The 13,296-nt window shown below is 35.8% G+C and overlaps 3 protein-coding genes across 6 annotated transcripts; all 3 read right to left on the bottom strand.

Annotated features, from left to right (window-relative positions):
- Nucleotide 1: 1 nt before the first annotated feature.
- On the bottom strand, nt 2-6,433 carry LOC124183245 (insulin-degrading enzyme). 3 transcript variants are annotated; one of them, XM_046571485.1, is made up of 15 exons: nt 6,340-6,355; nt 6,185-6,237; nt 5,123-5,322; nt 4,555-5,055; nt 4,219-4,421; nt 3,778-4,026; nt 3,282-3,674; nt 3,081-3,190; nt 2,709-2,853; nt 2,470-2,580; nt 2,219-2,339; nt 1,674-1,880; nt 1,285-1,577; nt 962-1,171; nt 2-852 (listed from the first exon to the last, which is right to left on the bottom strand). In XM_046571485.1, the coding sequence occupies exons 3-15, from the start codon at nt 5,292-5,294 to the stop codon at nt 604-606; spliced, it is 2,964 nt and encodes a 987-aa protein (XP_046427441.1). In that variant the 5' UTR covers nt 5,295-5,322; nt 6,185-6,237; nt 6,340-6,355; the 3' UTR covers nt 2-603. The 3 variants fall into 3 exon arrangements, with proteins under 3 accessions (XP_046427441.1, XP_046427439.1, XP_046427440.1); XM_046571483.1 differs by having other exon boundaries at nt 6,185-6,433; XM_046571484.1 differs by lacking the exons at nt 6,185-6,237; nt 6,340-6,355 and adding an exon at nt 5,458-5,953.
- Nucleotides 6,434-6,563: 130 nt separating this feature from the next.
- LOC124183246 (T-complex protein 1 subunit eta) lies at nt 6,564-10,690 on the bottom strand. 2 transcript variants are annotated; one of them, XM_046571486.1, is made up of 6 exons: nt 10,229-10,690; nt 9,078-9,338; nt 8,471-8,800; nt 7,911-8,383; nt 7,554-7,823; nt 6,564-7,399 (listed from the first exon to the last, which is right to left on the bottom strand). In XM_046571486.1, the coding sequence occupies exons 1-6, from the start codon at nt 10,229-10,231 to the stop codon at nt 7,108-7,110; spliced, it is 1,629 nt and encodes a 542-aa protein (XP_046427442.1). In that variant the 5' UTR covers nt 10,232-10,690; the 3' UTR covers nt 6,564-7,107. The 2 variants fall into 2 exon arrangements, with proteins under 2 accessions (XP_046427442.1, XP_046427443.1); XM_046571487.1 differs by lacking the exon at nt 10,229-10,690 and adding an exon at nt 9,991-10,192.
- A 318-nt stretch (nt 10,691-11,008) lies between these two features.
- Nucleotides 11,009-12,214, bottom strand: LOC124183248 (V-type proton ATPase subunit e 2-like). Its single transcript, XM_046571490.1, has 4 exons — nt 12,024-12,214; nt 11,657-11,704; nt 11,350-11,437; nt 11,009-11,118 (listed from the first exon to the last, which is right to left on the bottom strand). Exons 1-4 carry the CDS (start codon nt 12,119-12,121, stop codon nt 11,098-11,100), a joined length of 255 nt encoding a protein of 84 aa, XP_046427446.1. The 5' UTR covers nt 12,122-12,214; the 3' UTR covers nt 11,009-11,097.
- Nucleotides 12,215-13,296: the final 1,082 nt, after the last annotated feature.

Below are 13,296 nucleotides of genomic sequence, written 5' to 3'. Positions count from 1 at the left end.
ATTATAATTTTGTAATGATGTTCTTTATTTGAAAATTCATTAGCGATTTAATCGCTCACTGCTACTACAAAAATAATCAAATATTCTATTGCACTTTATTTACTGTACGTATGTAGAATGTATGTACCAAGTGACTGCCGATGAATTTGGAAGTTTTTTTAAGGTTTGCTTCCTGTTATCACTTTCAAACGTGTAACAGTGATTGAGGTGCAAATTACAAATTATTACCAATTCGGGTGTAACATAAACAAATTGCATGCATATTAATCATGGATACACGTAGATATCTAATTTTCTAACGCAACGGTTGATTTATGACATAATTTTTCTGTTTGAAAGTTTTTCTTTGAAATCGTGAACAAATTTCCCTGTCGTATTGAAAAAAACAAAAAGGGACTAGTGACCAATAATTCCATATCGTAATCGTTCAGTCAAGGCTGTTGGATCGATGTGATTAGATAATACTCAAGGCTATGGCATATAGACCTAAGATGAGAAAAGTTTATGCCTCTCCTGAAATACATGTCATGACTCTATCAATTCGCAACATTTTAAAGACCTAGGCGTGGAGCATCACATGTACTTAATCACTGTACCCGAACATTATAACTTCGATCTTCGACCTTTTCTGGGTATATCAATGAATGGCTGCAGTAGAGGATATAATGCCTGGCTAGATTTAAATGACATCACATCCTTAATTCTATGGGGTGTATTTGGGCTGGTTTCCGTAGAGGGGGTTGATCCTTCCTCTGCAACGTTTGCCTCTGCATGTCCAGCACCACCTTCCACCATTGAAACTACATGGACTGAAAGCTTGTGTCTACTTGGGGATGAACTGTGTATAGCGTCCTAAAATATAAAATACGTAACGCTATTTGTAGCTATACATCTGTAAATCATTTTTTAACACGAGATAATACAGTGATTCTGATTAAATCGGCAAGAACGAGAAACATACCTTATAAAATTGAATGACCATTTCTTTCGTTATCGTTCTCATGTAGGATACTTCGATGTTAGCTTTATCGAAATTGTATTGTTGTGTTGATATTTCGGACCAAAACAAAGCCGATAAAGTGCTCATCATTTTTGGTTTCTCCAATCTTTTTATAGCCAAAGCCTCTTTGTGTCTGTGAAATTCTTCTTCTGACATATCAACTAGCTGCCCCTGGAAAAGCAAAAAAATCGGATGTACACAGGAATGTGAATAATAAGTAACAAAACAACCAAAGATCAGTTTGAAACGACAAACAAACGTTAATTTTAATCCAGGAAACTCACCAACATCGACTGCAAAAAGGCTTCTATTCTTTGTTCAACATACTGGGGATGCTTGTCACTTTGCACAATGATTCTCAGACCTTGCGCACCGTTTGTTCTTCTTATTCCACTAAATACGATGTAGCCAAGCTGTTCTTTTGTCCGCAAAGTATTAAAGCAGGGTTCAGTTATAATTTGGACCAATAACTCTAGAAGCATGTTTGATTCTGTTGCCTGAAGATGACATTGGTAGTATACTTCGGCACATGAACTTCTGTGTAATTTGTTCTCGATCTCGTAAAGGAAGTGACAACCTGAAATTTGGTAATTCAAATTAATACGTCATGCATTTTATTATCCACTAATTTGCAATTACCAAACTATACTGGACTAACAGCTATTACACTTACCATCGTCTAATCTCACTTCCCGGTGTAAAACTAATTGTCGAGGCAATAACGGTGTAACTTGCGGCAACGTATTAGTCAATCTTGATTCAACAAGTTTGACAATATCTAATGCTTCCGACTTGGTCACATTTCCATGGACTAAACATTCAATATGCATTTTTCCTAGAATTTGTGGTATAAATTGTTGAACCCTTTCCACTGTCAAATCTGAAATCATAATGTTTTGTGAACGTTAATATTTAATTACGTTGCTTGAAACTTACTTTTCATTAGCTTATACAGATCAGTGTTGGTTGGGAGCATCCAATTACGTTCCACAACTAATTACATTCGAAGTACAAATTACAAATGTAATGTAACGAAAGAGTAATTTGAACGAAATCAATTACAAATTAAAAAAGTAATTTAAAATTGATTTCGATTTAATTACAAATAAGTTATAATTTGTATTTAATTAATTACAAAAATACGCCCAACAACGCTACAGATATACTGTAGTTCAGTCTTTAATGTAATCACATAAATGAAATTTCCATCTTACTCACGTGAAGTTGCATCTAACAGTTCATCCTTGGTCCAAACAGTTTCTGCTAGCAAAACTGCCAAATAATAAACGGCATGTTGATAGGGTTGCTCAGCATCAAAATTTTTCAGGCCTCTAATATACTAAAACCAACACGGTGAAAAAAATATTCACAGAAAATCAAGATGCCTGCAATACCAGCACTGATAATATTCTTACTGGTTATCGAATAGTGTTATAAACAAAAAATTTATCATATAATGATCTACTTACATTTTCTTTTATAATGTCAAATCGTTGTACATCAATTCTAAAACTGACCATTCGATCAATAATTTTCTCGAGCAAAACGTGTTGTTTGTCATTATAGCCTCCAATTCCTAGCTGGATGAAAAAATAACTAGTCTAATGATGTGTTGGTAAAATAGCATAAGCTTGTCACCACCGACACAAAATACAAAAAAAAGTGCAATGGCAATTTGCATAACATATCATATCAATTAATTACTCACAATCATTCCATATTTGCTATTACTAAGTTCCCATTTCAATCCTGCAAGATCAGCCGCATAGGCATATTCGTTTAGCGAATCACAAAACAGCTGCACAAACATGTAGGCTAGATTGCAACTTACTGGATCCATATACGCCAAAGGACTGAAAATATATGTTATGCTAAAAACTGATATTAAAGTTTTCTTTACTGGAATTTTCAGATTGAAGTCACAATACAAATCAGATCAAATACTAATTAATCACATTGGTCAGAATTTTTCAATTGATTCATATATGAGGTAGGTAGGTACATATGCATTGTCTAAATTCTGCAGCTTAATGCGGATATTCATATCAAGATTTTGTATAAAATCAAATAAATTGCTCACCTAACAAAGTCGAAGCTAAGATTAGCTTTAGGCAAGAGAAATTCATCATCTTGCTTGAACCAAACTCGCATTAGCGCTGTATCTTCAATAATTACTGGGAATTTGTTTGCCTGTAAGACCAATTGTAATATTTCATCATGTCGTCAAAGATTTCGCTGATAAAAGTAAATTAATAACTAACCGAACAAGCTTGGTACTTACGTCAGGCTCTTGTGGCTTTAGCTCAAAATTTGCTGGTATGAATTCGTTTTTAGCTGGAAGTCGTAGATCCGAGTTTAAACCTGCATTCCGCCATTTCTCAATAATGTCATTTGGTATTTTTTCTTTCATATACCGAGTTCCATACCAGGTTTCCTTTTCATTAGCAATGTCCTCATACTGCTGCGCTACGACAGAGATTCTAACATTTTCTGGAGTCAGATAACCCAGAACCATCTCAATTAACTCTGGCTTCCATTCCCTCAACAGCCGAGGCCCTGTCAATATTTCTTGCATAGGATACTCTTGCAAACAATGTACAGTTGAATTTACCCAACTACGTGGTGATGACTTTTCTTTGAAACGGAAGTTCATTGCAGCTATATCTTTGCATTCCTATAACAAATATCAATGCATAAAGTGTGAAGAACGATAAACGAGAGATGTTATTAGTAATCAGGAATAAAAACTTTCCAACGATAAATTAACGAGCTCTTACTTCAAATATCCATGATACGGGACCTTCTTTTTTCATCAAATTAATGTATTGAAAAGTTAGTGTGACAATGTCATCGATGTGTTTGATACCCTCTTCGGTTAGATCAACATAGGTGCCAAAAAAACCAAAACCTCTGGCTGCCTGCCGTTGTCCGGATACCAAAGAATTACTCCAACCTTTAGCTTTTAATGCAGACAATAGCGAACCCTCACCCTCATGCCCAAGGAGATGTGAAATATAATTTGCTGGCTAAGAACGAAATATTACAAATTATCTTATCGGACAATATCGCGATGATATGACTGTGAAAATTAGCATCAACTTACTATTAGTATGTAAAAATATTTTATGTGTATTTAGATATGCTATCCTAATAAACAATAATATAACTAGTATGCTGATTGCCAATTCAGCCAATGAGTACTTAATTCAACAACTTACTGCAGATCTGAAATGTTCACGTAAATCAGGTATCGGAAATGTCATGTTCAGATTTCTCACATCTTTGATGGGTACAATATACCATCTTGTTTGAAAGTTCTCCTTAGAAAATGGGTGTTCATCCCAAGTCGGTACATCGACGTCAAGATTTTCGACATTAGAAAATAGTTTAGTAACTAAGGTTTCCAATTCATCAAGACTTTCTACAGAAGTAACATGTCGTAAATATAAAGTCTATTTCTTGGTTCATTGAAATGCTTGAAAAATAAGATTACTCAATCTTTTAGGGTAGTATTAGGGTTGCAGAAACACCGTGAGGTGAAAAAAGTAACTGACCTTTTCCAAGTACACTCAGCGACATGATATTGGCTGAATACCACTCTTTGTGAAATTTCAACAATTCATCCCTGACATTGATACCATTTTTCTTAGGAATTACATCCAATGTCTCTTTATTTCCTGTTCCAAATTTCGAGTATGCATGATTTGGATTTGCAGATGATTTTTCCAACTGATCTATTCGCCAAGTGTCATTGGTTATATTTTTTTCATGCTCAAGATTAACAGCATTCAATTCCCTCTCGGTAGCTGTCTCAGTGAACAATGGTTTCAGAAAGAACTGAGAAAACCTATCCAAGGCTCCAGACAAGCTTTCTGGAGTCACGTCAAAGTAGTAATTCGTGTGATCTGGGAAAGTAACCGCGTTACTTTGCCCACCATGTTCTGACAGGTATTTTCCATATTCATTTTCAGCTGGAAATTTCTCTGTTCCAAGGAAAAGCATGTGCTCACAGAAGTGGGCCAAACCGGGAAGATCTGCAGGATCGCTCATGCATCCTGAAATTGAGCGGTAGATATAGTGACTTAAGTAAAGAGCTACAAGAAAATCAAGTTGATAGCTTACCAACATTAACATCAAGCGATGCAGCACTTTTGTCAGTTGTTGAATCGCTTATGAGTAATACCTTCATTTTGTTGGGTAATATAAGACCCCTATAAAGCCTTTTATCATTCTGGGATTTGCTTATGTCATTAAATCGAATCGTATCATTTGTCTGAACAGGTGATGTTGCCATCGTAGCGGTTACCTCTGACGACTCTCGCCTTAAATAGATGCAATATAATCATTAAATATTTTAATCAATATATGAAAATATTAATGTAAAGATTTGGTAAAACCCTTCAAGGATTGGTAAACAGTTAGTTTTATAGCAAAAAACAGTGCAAATATTTACTAACTTGCATACGGGAGCCTCGTTTGGATTTATATCAACGTTTTGACACAGAGTCTCCGTAATGACTTGTATTTCAATTGATGAAAAAAAAAATTTGTTTACATGACAAATCGATAACAGCTGGCTAATCAACCGACAAATTTCACGAATATCGCTATGAAACTGTCAGGTGCTGCCTACAGACCAGTGCAAACTCGTGCCTTGAATTTATTTCTTCCCGTTTGCACTCATTGATTATAATAACAACACATAAATATTGAATTGCTAAACATAACCCGCGGGGTTAATCGTAATGCAAAAATGCGTCCTCGGAATCAAGCGAGGAGTCAGAAAAGAAGGGAGTCAAGGTCCTAATACCATGACAAAGAACGTGAATAAGTTGGAATGAGCTGAAACACGTCATGGGCGACCAATGTGAATAACCTATTCGAACACCCTTTCATCCCGTGCCAACACACAGTGAACAAGTCAAAAGAACTGCCGCGCTATGAAGCTAAATCCACCTTGTACAAATTTTTTAACTATTCAATTTCCAATTGGATAATACGAAGCAGTTTCATTGGTCAGATTAGATCAGATCTAACAGCAGACCCCCAATAATATCGCCATGCGTGCAAGTCTGTAGCCACAGACTCTATAAATCTAGGATGGTTGCACATCGCCAAGCCGCATATCTTATAATTTAACCTCTAATTTCCAATTTCTGATACGTATTTAGGTTTAATAAATACCTGATAAATCTCGACGAATGTAGAGAAGCATAGAGCGGCCGATATCTAATCACCTTCAAAGAAAACATTTACTGATTATATTTTATTATTAAGTAGAAATATTAGATTTAAAGACCTCAATTCGTTAACTACCGAACAGTTTTAGATATATTTACTTTGGTTCTACTTATGTCCGCACCTGCAAAGAACCGCGCCAACGGAAAAATTCACAACATATCTCAAAATTGGTTATACAAATATTTTTTACCTATATTGAACAGTATTGAATATCTATATTATTACGTAAAATTATAAAGTATTAGGAGCATTAGTATTAGGGTACATTTTTGTTACTCTTTCCTAGAACGTAGTATTACAATGCAATTAATGAGAATAGTGAATATTAAACTTTTATTTATTGTTTGGCAATAATTATGGTGTGGTACAAACTATAAAAGTAGACATAATGAACAGTAGTTGCATTTAAAAAACTTGCTAAACGTATCCTACAATCGGTTGGATAGTTGATAGATGAAATCCGTACAGGAAGAATTATTCACCAGGCGATGTGATATTTGTTCAATCGAACAATAAATAAACTCTTGCCAGGTGCTGCGATTGCTGCTAGATTATAGTACTCAAGCAATGAATTTTTGTAACTATTAGTTAAGTGAGAAGGCGGTAATGTTGATTAAGTAGAATACAGCCCCAATGTGATGAAAATTCGAAGATAACACTGCCTCTGCGAAACGTTTATGATTTCTGATCTGATATCGTTGCTCATTCAACACATTTGCACAAACTGTCTTCAAACAACGTTCCTGCTTAAATTGGTAAACTCGATAATGGAATAGATGGACATCTTATTCAGCTAAGATTATGAAACTGTAGTTGCAATTTACCATTTGTTTTTTGTCGACAAGTTTTTCACATAAATGTAATAATTACATAGGTCTTCCCATGCCGCGGCCTACCGGCATTTGAGGTGCATCCCCTCCTCCACTTTTTGGATTTTTAATTGTCTCATCGACAGACAGAATTAGACAAGCAGCCTCGCTCGCGGCCGTCAATGCATTAATTTTTACAATAGCTGGCTCCCATACGCAGGCTTCTAGATTATCTGCTATGTCCTCAGAGTTGATGTCAACACCATACCATTTGTTTCCTTGATGATGTTTCTGCCGTAATTTGTTAAGAATATTCGTCGCATCGAATCCGGCATTGTCGCAAAGTTGTCTACAAGAAAGAAGAGAACAGAATTGTAAATAATGAACAAGGGCAATTCAAACCTAGGAAGTTGGGTGTCGGTACATACATACCTAGTTAAATTTCCACATTAGATCATAATCAGTAGGTTGCATTAGGTATAGAATTAAAGCGACCTACATACCTGGGAATAACTTCCAAGGCACGTGCAATTGCTCCAATAAGAAGCTGCTCTTTTCCAGCAATGGTACGCGAATAATCACGGAGGGTGCGTGATAGTTCCATCTCAATAGCACCACCGCCAGCAACAACCGCATCGTTCTTTATTGTACGTCTGACAATCATAATGGCATCGTGAAGGGACCTTTCGGTCTCTTCCAAGAATTGTTCAGCACCTCCTCGTAGGACGAGGGTGCAAGTTTTAGCGTTCAAGCACCCAGCAAAGAAATTGAATCTGAAGAAATAAGAGTAAAAGTTTTCAATGCAACAATGCAAGTGTTTCAATCAAATTTAATCTATACCAATGATAATATTTGCCAACCTCTCTCCACCAATTTGCTTCTCTTCAAAGGATTCACATTTTCCGAGAATAGCGTCGTTTATATCGTGAACAGTCGACATGACTGCACCACCGCAAGCCTTCATGGTTCTCTTCAAATCCTCGTCGGGAACACGGCCAGCACAGAACATGTCTCTGTCTGCAAAGTACTGGGTTGCTACATCTCCTATCGGCAGCTTAGACAGCACAACATTAGCTCCACTTTGGTGGATTTTGTCCAGCTTCTGATACAAAATTTGCCATTCTGCATCGACGATCTTCTGATATTCTGCCACATTGTCCACTCTGACCTCGGCATTATCCCGCTCTGCCTTAAGCTCCAATTCAATATTCAATAAAGCAATTTTACATGGTTTATATGTCTTTGGCTGCATTTCAAAGCCAGCATACGAGAATGTTTTTTTGAAAGCTACACCGGCGACTAGGAGAGAATCTTCCAGAGAACCACCAGCCACCTATAAGTGAGCAACAGTTTAGTTTTGCAACTTTATATTGCCAAGGTTTTCTAGTACACATTTACATATTTTACAGATAATTTTTACCTTCTTAATACCAATCATGTTAAGTGGGAGAAGCTCGTCCAATTGCAGAACAGCATTCACAACCATTTTACTGAAAAAGTCCTTCTGTTGATGAATAAGTTTTGAACTCATTGCAGTGGCAGCACACTTCTCCAACAAAGCTCTGTGCTCTTTGATGTTGGATTTCTCGATTTTAACACTGAGAGAATTAATCTTCTCAATAGCGAGCTGAGTTGCACGTCGAAAGGCTTTGATAATAATTCGAGGATGTACACCTTCCTCTATGAATGGTTTTACCTGCTTCAAGAATTCCCCAGCCAATAGGACAACACTTGTTGTGCCATCTCCGACCTGGTCATGATTAAATTACAACAAATTATAATTTCACATTTTAAATTCCAAAAGAATGACATTTTCAAAGAATGTAATCTATCAAATGTAATGTATGAACTCGATTGAAACAATATCGATCCTCAAAGTTATTGCCAGTCTATGAGTTCAGTTTTAGTGTTACTCTCCTCGACGTTGTATGATACAATGCAATCTTTTTAATTATCCATACAGTTTTAACAACAAGGAGGTTTAGTTCCATTTGTCGAAGTATTTTAGTAATTTCACGGATTATTACCTCAGCATCTTGTGACTTAGCTATGTCGACCAATGTTTTTGCCGCAGGATGTACAATGTCCAGCAGTTTCAAAATTGTGGCACCATCGTTTGAAATAGTGCTCTTGCCATTTTGATCTACGATGAGCTTGTCCATACCCCGAGGGCCAAGGGTTGTTCGGACAGCATCCACCACCATTTGGCACGCATTTATGTTCGATATAAGTTGAGGCTTACCCTGGGTCGTATCTGTCCCCTCTTTCAACAGGATTATTTGAGGTTGCTGAAAATAAGAAATATGATACTTAGACAGTTCTACAAAGATTTCAACTTTTGCGGTACTATATCAAGTGCCTGAAATAAATTTGTGTATCGGTTTTGTTACAAGGCCGATAAAATTAATACAATACTATCTTGCCAGTTTAATCGAACGAATCAATTGTAAATTAATGTACCCTCATGAATCTTCCCATCTTTAAGGATTTTTTCAAACTCAATCAACAAATTTTTTTTGCATTCCTGAGAAACTTGATTGCCAATTACGAAACAAAATTCGTGTAACATCCTAATTTCTTGTTTCGTCTTCAACTGTCAATTTGTACGATTCTTTTGTTTTTTAATCTTCACTTTTTCACAAATTCACCAAATGACTACCTAAGTTATATGGTAATGTTTGACACACCCAAATTGTGCGTATATTACCGTGATAATTCAAACAATGAATAAAAGTAAATTAAAATCAACTATCAAACGTGGAACGCCGCCACTAAGTGGTATAAATTATTGTGTTAGATGATTGTTTCTGGAATACCGGGGGCGGATCAAGATTGCGACGACTATGGACGAAAATAATTCCTTATAAGGTTAGGACGTTGTGGGACTGCGATTGTTTGACAACCCGTCGAATACATTACACGGGACATTTTGCACATTACCATTTTTTGTCAAGAACGGTAAAATCTTCGATGCCAATTTTAATCGTCAATTATTAAGAAAAAGAACAATGATATCAAACAAAACACCGGTTCTTTGACAAACGTATATTTATTAGAAACAGAGTACTGTAATATTAAACACATATATTCTCTACTATTCAATTCACAATATCACAGCACCGCGTTAGGCCTGGGATTTAAGATGCCTGAGTTAGCGCTGGATATAAATACTTCGTACCATTTTGATAATTTCTCGTGACTCCTACAGCACAACGATGGGCGACGTTCCACCCCGTTGGTTACTTCCTAATAAACTGAATCAGCGGAAGAGGGCACGCGATGTTCGAGATCATTCGATGTGCGCGCCTAAATCTGCACACCACTTGAAACTGCATGCATACACAACGGATCTTCTTTCTGTTTTCTATGTTCACATGCGTGGCTAACCACTCTACAATACCAAACCTTTTTGTATGCACATACCACTGATATATATATACACACGCGATTTCTTAGTTGCACAACGTAGCTATGATTAGGCCTAATGTAATTTCCCGCGAAGTACGAGGTGCGTGGCGGCAGTTTCAAAACGCATTGATACTTTATGTTCGCATATGCACACTATTGGTATGTCTTTATGAAATAAATACATAGATGTAAATTATTATGGTTCTAAATTGTATAATTTATTAACATATCACGAAGAATATGTCGAAAAAAACATAACTGTAATACGTTTACACTGTACTATGCTGATACGAATTTAGTAATATTATACACTTTTCATTTTGTAGGATGTAGAGTAGGAAAATTAACATCGATTCATGTCTTAAATTAAATGCTAGAAAATGTACTAAGGAATAACACTGAGGGAAGATTACAGAACGCTAACTTATCTTCGTTTTACGTGCTTGGGAATAGTATTTTTTTACATTTACTGAACGACCCCCACCTCTGCTTAAAAATTATACATTCTGACTAGTCTAATTTATGATAATAGTGAAATCTTAATTACATATCAAGTTCACAAGGAATATTTAATCATTCGATTCTCACATTTACTTTATTTACAATAATAACACGTTAAATTGGATTGTTGCTAGCTGTTTAGCTGGTGACTTCTTTTCCCTGTAAAAATAAATACATTACACATTATAAAACTTGATTCAATCATTACAGCATGTCATATGATTTCATAACTCACAAACTATTGGTGATAAAACAATTTATCTAACGTACATAGCTTAAAAAATAATAACAATAATTTGAATCTCACAGCTTGGAGTCTGTGCTGCAGGTGCGAGATATTCGATTTATAAAATGTTTGGAATATGAATAAAATCCTTGATTAATATTTACCCATTCCCTTGCAATCAGCAGAAGAGTCGTATTTTCCAGTTTAGGTCCAATGAGAGGATTCATTTGTGCCATATAGCAACAAAGCCAGCTGAAGACATTTTTTACACATAAAAAATTGACTAAGTTTCAAGTTAATTATTCACTACCACAAACTTTCTGGGAATCAAGTTTGAGTGTACATTATTTTTTACTACTTCATGACATTTTGCAAAGAAACTGAACTTCAATTGTTATTAAAAGTAGTAGAGAAATGTAAAAAAAAAATTATAGCTTGGTAGGGTTGCGAGAGGCGGTAACATGTACTTACAATAACCAACACGTAGCTGCCGTCAGTATTAAAATGGCTTGCAGGATTCTGAAATTAATAAAATTAGTAGTTATTTATTAACAAATTCATATTCAACAGAATAACCATAAGTATTTAGTGTTGTTAGTAGATTAATATTGAGAATCGAGTTTTCCAGTGATAGAAAAAATGTGTTTTGTAAATTGCCTACTACTGTTTTTTGATAATTAAAAGTAAATAACGGTTAAAATTATTGGAATAGCTCAAGGAATCGAATATGATACAAATACTAGAGTCAGTTTGATATATAAATTTACAATAAATTGCGGAAAAGTGGGATGGGCCATTATTGAGCAGAATACGTCAGTGTAAAGTGTGTTCTCCTTACCCTCTGTTCGGACCTTTAGGTACCAAAAACGGGAGAACAATTCCAACCACACCCCATAGAATCGTAAAAACTAGAACAGCTACGGGCGATGCACTCATTTTCGCGAATTTTTCGTTATCAGAGATGAAAAATGCTGATCGAATCTAGTGCTACAGCAGAATGCAAATGGCCTTCTGACTGTAGGAGTGTTAAATCACATGAGCATTGAACATTAACGTAGTAGTCACGAGAAGAGCCACCGGATGATGATTTCATCTTCCCCACTTGGTTCTCGTTGCTCACGACTGATGGCGGTCCTAGAATGCACGCTGTTAGCCACATGTCAGAAGCACATGCACAAATTTCTGGTATATTTTAATCATTTGTAAATGAAACAATGATTGTTTGCTTATTTTTAAGCTATTCTGTGCAAGCAGAAGTAATAGTTTAATTTATATGTGTATGCGTTCTAAGGGCGTGAGGCGTTGAATGACGTCACTCCCATAACTGACATGAATCTCGATAATTGTTTAGAATTACACGCTTAACGTGAAAAACATCGAAATCGAATTGCGTCGTTAGCCGAATCAATGGGGAATTTATGCACTATTTAATCGAAGACTGACTGTTATAAAACAATTTTCTGTACGGAAATACGTTGTATGTATGTACATACATTATACATTTATAATGTGAGTTCAACATTTCTTACTTTTCATCACCTTTGGTAATATCAGAAAAGTTTTGGTTTCGGTCGAAAGCCACTTTTTCCAATTTCAGCGAATCTTTACTTTCTCAAAACTCAAGAATCCAAAAAACAGGTTTTTAGAAATGTAGGCCTGGATGTCGGTGTGTTCGACAAACTCTCGCGGTGATCTGGGAAACGGCTTGATCAAAACATTTGAAACTTACCGAATTTTACAATCAAATTACAATGTCCCGTTTAATTTAAACTTCCGGTTCTACCAAAAATGAATCGATTCTCAACGTTTAACCGACCGGCCTATCCGTTTCCTTCTTTATTACTTTTTCGGAATGAACAATTATGTTTTTGGTAGTTTATACATTTATTATTAAAAAAATGTACATTTTTTGTTTTTCAGACTTTTCGGCCATGTTCGAGATCATCGCGGAAGTTTATTGGACAGACCGACAGACTCTCCCCTTTTCGTGGTGATGAAAAGTATCGCGAAAAAACTGTTTCTTAATCAATAACAAATTATTGATGAAATATGGATAATATTGTCGGCTCCCGATGTTGTACATACCGATGTAGCTATACCTTGGTCTAAGT

This window comes from Neodiprion fabricii, chromosome 5, assembly GCF_021155785.1.
Source record: "Neodiprion fabricii isolate iyNeoFabr1 chromosome 5, iyNeoFabr1.1, whole genome shotgun sequence".
NCBI lineage: Eukaryota > Metazoa > Arthropoda > Insecta > Hymenoptera > Diprionidae > Neodiprion > Neodiprion fabricii.
This window is presented reverse-complemented; position numbering and strand designations above follow the sequence as displayed.